The sequence below is a fragment of the Rutidosis leptorrhynchoides genome, chromosome 8 (assembly GCF_046630445.1).
Source record: "Rutidosis leptorrhynchoides isolate AG116_Rl617_1_P2 chromosome 8, CSIRO_AGI_Rlap_v1, whole genome shotgun sequence".
In the NCBI taxonomy this organism is placed as follows: domain Eukaryota; kingdom Viridiplantae; phylum Streptophyta; class Magnoliopsida; order Asterales; family Asteraceae; genus Rutidosis; species Rutidosis leptorrhynchoides.
The window spans coordinates 188,315,820-188,326,079 of record NC_092340.1 but is presented as its reverse complement, the minus strand read 5'-3'; the positions used below and the strand labels follow the sequence as shown (position 1 = coordinate 188,326,079).

Here is a 10,260-nt window from a genome sequence, read left to right as displayed (position 1 = left end):
ATATATATATATATATATATATATATATATATATATATATATATATATATATATATATATATATATATATTATATAATAAAATATGTTATGGTGGATTCAATAAGTGAATGAACGTGTAACAGAAAGTGTAATACAATCCCTCTTTTAAATCTTCTACCGACAGTTATACAAGGAATACTATATCGTGGTCCATTGCTAAACAGTTACGGATAAATTTAATTCAGAAAAAATCCCATATTTTAAAATTAAATCCATTTATTTATTTCGGTCATTAACTGATTGAAACCTGATCAAAAAGATTCGATAATTATTTATTTTCTGTTCTAATTTATATGTACGGAGTACAAAAACTTAGATTGAAAAGGTAAAAAAAATATTTATCAAAACTACTATCTTTTTAATCAAATTTTGGAATAACTTTTATTTTTAAACTTCATATATATATATATATATATATATATATATATATATATATATATATATATATATATATATATATATATATATATATATATATATATATATATATTAGACCTATTTTAAAATAATTAAACGTCAATCGAAAGTTACAGACATTTACCATTTAAGCTCAAAATTAATTATATTTAATATACACTATGTATATATATAAACAGTTTTAAATAACAAAATTTACTACGCACATAAATATATATTAAATAATTAAATTAAATATTACAATATATATATACAAGAAATATACATATAAAATAATAATTTTTATTACAATGTATTTAATTATACATATTTATTTATAACAATGAATGTATATAATAGTTTATTAATGTTCATGTTATTATATATATTATACATATATTTATATATACACATATTTATATATATCCACATATTTATAAGCAATGGTTCGTGAATCATCGGGAGCAGTCGAAGGTCAATTGAATATATGAACATCGTTTCAAAAATTTTTCTAGACTCAACATTACATACTTTGCTTATCGTATCGAAATCATATAAATATTGAGTTGGAAATTCCCGGATCGTCACAGACCTCAGGTCAATTGGTGGTATAATAATGATCTCGACATTTACATATGTATTGTCTTGGGGTTCAATCATTTAGTTTGATATTATACGCTCATGGCATACTTTTGATATACATGATATATCGACTTTTATTAAATCTTGTGGTCTAATGAACTTACACAAAATTAAACCTATGTTATTCACTCAACCTCGTGTTGACTTTTTAAGCATGTTTGTCTCAGGTAATTAGATGCCGTCGATATGCTACTTTGATGATGATTGCTTGCTATGCTTAGAGTCTTCATGCATTACTTATCATTTCATTTAAAAACATTTAATGCTTTGTTCATTCAATAAAATGTAATGACTATTTATCTTCCACTGCAAAACTCAATAAAAGTTATATAAAACGTCTCATATAGAGTCGTTCTCGTTATACAATTGCTTGATTTGATATAATTAGTCACAAATACCCCCGACCCTATTTGGGGGTGTGACAGATTGGTATCAGAGCAGGGTTGTTATAGAGAACCAGGATTGCATTTTATGTGTGCCTTATGTGTTAGCTAGGGTGCCTTAGCAATCTTTAGGACTATAGCCTTTCCTGCTTTAGTTTTAATTGCCTATTATTTATTATCTTGCTATCTGTTATCCATACTTTTACTTCTTGCCTTATGTCTTCCTTAGAACGCTAACCTTATTGTGTTTTGAAGAAACATGGTTCGCGGCGAATCAAGCAATGCAATTCCAAACGTCACCTTGACATCTCCCCAATTCCAACAACTGCTGGCTGTGGCACAAAGCAATGGCAACATTAGCGCACCGCGAAACCTTCCGACTATTTATTCATATCAGAATTTCATGAACTACCAGCTCCCTACATACAAAGGTATTGAAAGACCTGAGTTTGGAAACATGGAAATGGTGGATGCTGGTCTCATAAACTACACTAACCAATTCCAAGAATTTTCTTTCATGAATCCTCACATGACTACTCCCGAGTATCTAGGGATCCAACACTACATCAATGGGTTACCTGATGGACTCCGAAAAGGCGTCACCGTATTAAACCCAAGGACCATACAAGAAGCCATTTGAATGGCAAACCAGCTAATTAACAAACCTGGGAGGAAAGGAGATGCTAAAAGAAAGTGGGGAGAGATATAACAAAAAGACTCTAAGGGTGAACCCGATAAACGCTATAAAGGAACCCTTCCTTGTTGCCAAAGGTGTGAGAAACATCACCTTGGAAAATGTAACGCTATGTGCTCCAAATGTAAGAAAGTGGGTCACATAGTCAAAAATTGAAGAGTTACGATTCCCTCAACTCAAACTTCTGCAACCAAAGCTAATGCAACCATTCCTACTTGCAATATATGTGGAGGAGTAGGCCACCACAAGCATTAATACCCGAATTAGAAAAAAGGATCAACACAAACCCTCCATTTCAAAGAAGGACTGATAATCCTCAGGATTTTCGTTTCGTCCATTATGTCTATTTCATTTATGTAAAGGCTTTGCCTACCGTACTTCTCATTTCCTTTGTGTAATAAGGATGATTTATCCATTCGTTGTAAATAACAAGTTAAGTGGTTATATATCTTGACTTATCTTACCTTAGCCATATGTGTGTGATTATGTGATTATTATTACAAATTATATTTATTGCACCATAACTCTTCAACTAATACTGTAATTATGTATTGAAGAACAATGGCTGGAGGACGACAACCAAATGACAACACCAACACTCCTAACGTTACTCTCACAAATGAACAATTTCAACAACTCCTTACTACCGCTCAAGGCAACAACAATAATCAAAACAACAATAACGGAAACCGATACCCTCCAAAATCATGCCCACATAAAGAATTTATGAGTTGTAAGCCACCAAGCTATAAAGGAACCGAAGGACCAATTGAACTAAACCGCTGGTTCGAAAAGATGGAATCTGTGTTTCGTTTGTGTAACTGCGGTGAAGCTGACAAGGTCAAGTATGCTACTGGAACTCTATCTGGCGGAGCTTTAACTTGGTGGACTGCATATGCTGGTATAGTTGGATGGAATGCTGCTCTAGCCATACCCTGGGAAATATTAAAAACCATGCTGGCTTGCAAGTATTATCCCAGGAATCAAGTCCAAAAAGTTGAAGTCGAATTCTGGGAGTTAAGAATGAAAAATCTTGAAGTTGCGGAATACAACAATCGATTTCTGGAGCTAGCTGCCCTATGCCCTAGTATGGTTACTCCTGAGAGCAAGAAGATTGAAAAGTATATCATCGGTCTTCCTCCTCAGATTTAGGGGAATGTTATATCTGCTGGTAAAGAAACCATTGAGGCTACGATATTGATGACTCAAAATCTGGTTATGGCTGCGAGAAGAAATGCCAAGGAAAAACAAACCGAAGTAAAGGCTATTGATAACAAAAGAAAGTTTGAGCCTACTCAAGGTTCAGGTCAGAATTCAAACAAGAAATTTGGTGATACTACAACAAGTGGTTATGCTGGTAAACTTCCCTACTGCTCAAGATGTGAAAAACATCACAATGGGTAGTGTAATATTCAATGTGGAAACTGTAAGAAGATGGGTCACCTGAGTAAAAATTGTAGACTTCCTGCTGTTACAACATATACTCCTGCAACTAAAGACAAGCCCTTTGTTCCTACTTGCTATTCTTGTGGTAAAATAGGACATACAAAACCTAATTGTCCTAAGAAGGAGGATATCACTAAGAATGCAGATGCTGGCAAGGCTAAGGGCCGAGCATTCATCATGACTGCTGAAGAAGCTAGGGACGACGAGGACGTCATCACTGGTACGTTTATTGTCAACAACTGCTATGCTTCTGTTTTATTCGATACTGGTGCTAATATAAGTTATGTGTCTACTGAATTTTATGCCTTATTTGACGAGAAACCCCAAACCTTAGACACTAATTATCTTGTAGAAATGGCCAACGGTAAATTTGTAAAAGTTGACCGGATCTACAAGGAATGTAATCTGACTCTAGCCAATAAAACCTTCAAGGTTGACTTATTGCCTGTTGAACTAGGAAGCTTTGATATAGGCTTAGGGATGGATTGGTTATCCCCGATGAAAGTGGGTATCTAGTGTTTTGATAAGACAATTAATATTCCTCTCGAAACTGGTGAAATTCTTGTTATCCAAGGAGACAAGAGTGGTTCCAAACTTAATCTTATCTCATGCATCAAACCCCGAAAGTACCTTATGAAAGGATGTCAAGCCATTTTGGCTCACATAAAGGAAGTCAAGCCAGATGAACGGCGTATTGAAGACGTTCCTATTGTTAAAGACTTTCCTGAAGTCTTTCCTGATGAACTCCCTGTCTTCCACCACAAAGACAAGTCGAGTTTCAAATCGATTTGATCCCCGATGCTGCACCTATTGCAAAGGCACCATACCAGCTAGCTCCATCAGAAATGAAAGAGCTATCTATGCAACTACAAGAGCTTCTAGAGAAAGGATTCATTCGTCCTAGCTCATCACCGTGGGGTGCACCTATATTGTTCGTTAAAAAGAAAGATGGTTCAATGAGGATGTGTATCAACTACCGTGAACTAAACAAGTTGACCGTCAAGAATCGTTATCCTCTCCCTAGAATCGATGACTTGTTTGATCAGTTACAAGGATAAAGCATCTATTCCAAGATCGACCTGAGATCTGGATATCATCAAATTAAAGTTAAGGAATTTGATGTTTCCAAGACTGCCTTCCGGACTCGTTACGGAAATTACAAATTTTTGGTAATGCCCTTTGGGTTAACTAACGCTCCTGCTGTATTCATGGATCTCATGAACCGTGTATGCAAGCCTTATCTCAATAAGTTTGTGATTGTTTTCATCGATGATATTCTCATCTACTCTAAGAGTGAGAAAGAACATGAACAACACCTCCGACATCCGAAAAATTCTGGAATTATTAAAGAAGGAACAGTTGTACGCTAAATTCTCCAAGTGTGATTTTTGGTTGAAGACTGTTTAGTTTTTGGGACATGTAGTTGACAGTGATGGAATACATGTCGACCCCGCAAAGATCATGGCTATTCAAAACTGGGAAACACCTAAGAACGCGAAGCACATTCGTCAATTCCTAGGACTTGTCGGTTATTATCGGAGATTTATCAGAGATTTCTCCGTTCTAGCCAAACCACTCACCAAGTTGACTCATAAGGATAAAAAGTTTGAGTGGTCTAGTGAACAGGAATCTGCGTTCCAGACTCTGAAAGAAAAGTTGACTACCACTCTAATCTTATCACTACCCGACGGAACTGAAGACTTCGTAGTCTATTGTGATGCTTCAAACCAAGGTTTTGGGTGTGTGTTAATGCAACGCCAGAAAGTCATTGCATATGCATCCAGACAATTAAATAAGCATGAGAAGAACTACACTACTCATGACTTGGAACTAGGAGCTGTAGTATTCGCATTAAAGATGTGGCGACACTATCTTTATGGAATCAAATTCACCATATTCACCGATCATAAGAGTCTCCAGCACATCTTTGATCAAAAGCAACTGAACATGAGACAAAGATGTTGGGTCGAGTTACTAAATGACTACAACTGTGAACTCAAGTACCATCCTGGTAAGGCAAAAGTTGTTGCTGATGCACTCAGTCAAAAGGATCGAGTCAAGCCTATCCGAGTGCGAGCTTTGAATATGATCATTCAAACAAATCTTATAGCTAAAATTCGGGAAGCACAACTAGAAGCTATAAAGCAAGAAAATATCAGACATGAAGGACCTTCAAGATTTGAAAACCAATTACAAATCAAGGAGAACGGAACATGGTATTACAATAACCGTATCTGGGTTCCTCAATTCGGAAATCTGCGAAAGCTAGTCTTGGATGAAGCACACAAGACTAGATATTCTATTCACCCAGGCTCCAGTAAGATGTATCACGATGTGAAAGAATTCTATTGGTGGCCTAATCTGAAATCTGATATTGTTGAATATGTGAGCACGTGTCTTACTTGTTCAAAAGTTAAGGCCGAGCATCAAAAGTCGTCTGGTTTACTGCAACAACCGGATATTCCGAAGTGGAAGTGGGAATGTATCGCTATGGACTTTATTACTAAATTGCCCAAGACTTCTAGTGGCAATGATACTATATGGGTCATAGTAGATCGTCTTACTAAATCTGCTCATTTCTTACTGATCAAGAAAACCGACAAGATAGAGAGATTGTCACAACTGTATATCAAAGAAATTGTCTCTCGTCATGGTGTTCTTATATCAATCATATCCGATCGCGACAGTAGATTCACTTCCAGATTCTGGAAATCCTTACAAACTGCTCTTGGAACTTAACTCGACATGAGTACTGCTTATCATCCGCAAACCGATGGCCAAAGTGAACAAACCATTCAAACGTTGAAAGATATGCTTCGCGCTTGTGTTATCGACTTCGGCAAAGGATGTGATAGACATTTGCCTTTGGTTTAATTCTCTTACAATAATAGTTACCACTCAAGTATTAAGGCTGCACCTTTTGAGGCCTTATACGGATGAAAATGTAGATCCCCACTGTGCTAGGATGAATTACAGGATAGACAGTTAACCGGTCCTGAAATCATACACGAGACAACCGAAAAGATAGTTCAAATTAAGAAACGAATAGAAACTGCACGCAGCTGACAGAAGAGCTATGCTAATAAAGGTCGGAAATATGTGGAATTCCAAGTTGGTGACAAAGTCATGTTGAAAGTATCCCCTTGGAAAGGCGTCATTCGTTTTGGTAAACGAAGCAAACTAAGTCGGTGTTTTGTTGGACCCTTCAAGATTATTGAAAGGATCGGACCCGTGGCTTATCGATTAGAATTACCTGCTGAACTTAGCAGCGTACACGACGTATTTCATGTCTCTAATCTTAAAAAGTGTCTCGCTGATGACACTCTCGTTATTCCTTTGGATGACATTCATATTGATGATAAAATGCACTTCATAGAGGAACCCATAGAAGTCATGGACCGATCAGCTAAACGCTTGAAACAAAGCACCATAGCTATTGTTAAGATCTGTTGGAATTCATGACGTGGCCCCGAGTATACCTGGGTTTAATGACCCGTCCTGATCCATTCGGACGAATACATTACATTTGGTTACATCGCGAGGTACTTGACCTCTATATGATACATTTTACAAACATTGCATTCGTTTTTAAAAGACAAACTTTCATTACATCAAAAGTTGACGGCATTCATACCACTTCATAATATGTCCAACTATAATTGACTTAATAATAATCTTGATGAACTCAACGACTCGAATGCAACGTCTTTTGAAATATGTCATGAATGACTCCAAGTAATATCTCTAAAATGAGAAAATGCACAACAGAAGATTTCTTTCATACCTGAGAATAAACATGCTTTAAAGTGTCAACCAAAAGTTTGGTGAGTTCATTAGTTTATAATAATCGATCATTTTCATCATTTTAATGGACTACAAGATTTCCATTTCCATTTCTCATAAATATACGTCCCATGCATAGAGACAAAAATCATTCATATAGATTGAACACCTGATAATTGACATTCACAAGATGCATATAAAAATATCCCCATCATTCTGGGACATCCATCGGACATGATATATATATTTCGAAGTACTAAAGCATCCGCAACCATGGATGGGGCTTGTTGGGCCCGATAGATCTATCTTTAGGATTCACGTCAATTAGGTGCTCGGTTCCCTAATTCTTAGATTACCAGGCTAAAAGGGGAATATTTGGGTTCGATCCATTCAACCATATAATGTAGTTTTGATTACTTGTGTCTATTTCGTAAAATATTTATAAAAGCGCATGTATTCTCTTTGACGACCCGGAAATTTCTGACCAAATTTAAACTTAATCTCTATATGATTTTGATACGATAAGCAAAGTATGTAATGTTGAGCCTAGGAAATTTTGAAAAGATGTTCATATATTCAATTGACCTTTGACTATTCCCGACGATTCACGAACAATTGCGTGTAATTAAAAAAATGTAAAATAATTAAAATAAGTATATATATGAAACTATATATATATATATATATATATATATATATATATATATATATATATATATATATATATATATATATATATATATGATTCTTATTAATAATTATTATTATATGGTAATATATATAGAATGTATAAATATTAAATATTCATCATATGACATCATATAATATTAATAATTAAATTTAAATACAAGTTAAAAACATTGTCGTAAACTAATATTATTATTACTTTATTATTATTAGTAATATTAATATTAATATTAATATTAATATCAGTATTATTAATACTACAATATATAATAGTTAAATATAAAATTTGATACAATTAATGTATTATAATTACTAAAATTATTATTATCATTATAAATAACAAAATTATTATGATTAGTAGAAAGATTATATTTATTATAATTATTATGATTATTATTAATATTATTACCAAAAATTATAAAATTTCATTTAAAATTATTATTATCATTATTACTTTTATTATTAGTCTTATTATTACATTATTATTATTATTGAGTTTATTTTGATAATATTATTATCATTATCATTATTGGATGTTTATTATTATTATTAATAATAATATCAATATTATTATTATTAATATAATTATTAATTATTAAAAATTAAAATGATATATATAGAAAACAGATATATTACGCGTAATATTGTTAAGATGTCATAATCTGTTTTATTTTTTTGTTCTTTCTCTCCTCTACTTGTGATTATCCTGTCGACCATCTTCACTATCCAACAAATCGATTACATCAGGTTTGCTATTTCAATCATTCAATTTCATAATCTATATTCGCTAATGAAACTACAAAAGTAAGAGACCAAATAGAAATATCAAGAACCGATTATTTTTTTCTTTTCCTCTACCTTCGATAAATTCTAGCCAATAGCTCAAATCCAAACCTTTCTTCAAAAAAAAAAAATTGCAGTGGTGTTAGGAAGCATGTGGCGAAACTATCTGCAAAATCTGTAATCTTAAATCTCAAAATCAAATTCGAATATGGCGATCAAAGTTTCAAAACAAAAAGTCAACATTTCTTTATGATTCGAATTCGTAATCTGGTCAATGTTTCTGGTAAAATTGATGATTTGCAAAGGTTCTGTGAATGATTTACTACACCTTTCGTGTAGTAATTATAATCTAATAGTGTTCGGAATTAGAAATTAGTATTAGAGTTATCATCTCCTTCGTAAGCTTCTGGTACCTGTTCTTGGATGATGAAACCCAAACTCTTTACAGACTGCTTGTGTATATTTTCTGTTTCGATTACAATTCCTAAACCCAACCTTTGATTCGATGTTTTAGTGAAGATTGTAAATTATTCTTGCCATCCCTGTTCTTATTTCCTGTTCCCGGTCGAATACAGAAGAACACAACAACTTTATTTTTTTTACTCTTAAGGTATTACTACTACTATATATTATTATTATTATTATTATTATTATTATTATTATTATTATTATTATTATTATTATTATTATTATTATTATTATATTATAGAATTATGAATATAAAAGATGAGGACAGTGTATAACGAAACTAAACTGAAGTATATATATATTTTTTTCCTCAACTGCTATTCATTTATAAAAATAAAAAGGGAATTGGGCTGTTTGTTTAAATAATACAAAAGTGGGCTGTAGACTACGACCCAATAACAAACAAATTCAGTTTTTTTATTTTTTTATTTTTTTTGGACCATCGGTATGTGCTATTAATATTATGATTAGTATTAATTATTATTATTAATATGATTATGATTATGATTCAAAGTGATGATGATACGAGCGATATCTTATAAAGATGATGTAACGAGGACAATAATGATAAATGATACGATGATAATGATCTTAATATTGATGATGAAAATAATAAGATGTTGATGGAATAAAAAAAAAGATAATGACGAGATGATTGATTGTGTCACGATAGATGATGATAATAGCAAACACGATCTTATAACGATAATTTGATGTTATTAATATTGATAAAGAAGACGAAATTGGAAACGAAAGTAATTTGGGTTAATTAGAAATGGGGACGAAATTAAATCAGAGATGAGGTGACAGAGGAATGGGTAAAGGCATTAACGGGTTAGCGGGAGGTCGCGGGTTCGAGCCCGGGCCAGGGCAGTTTATTTTTTTAAGCTTTTCCCATTCAAGATAGTTATTTTATTATTATTATTATTATTATTATT

General features: G+C 33.0%; 1 protein-coding gene across 1 annotated transcript; it reads left to right on the top strand.

Annotated features, from left to right (window-relative positions):
* The first annotated feature begins 2,716 nt into the window (after window positions 1–2,716).
* On the top strand, window positions 2,717–3,307 carry LOC139863969 (uncharacterized). The gene has a single exon (XM_071852563.1). The coding sequence runs from the start codon at window positions 2,717–2,719 to the stop codon at window positions 3,305–3,307; it is 591 nt and encodes a 196-aa protein (XP_071708664.1).
* Window positions 3,308–10,260: the final 6,953 nt, after the last annotated feature.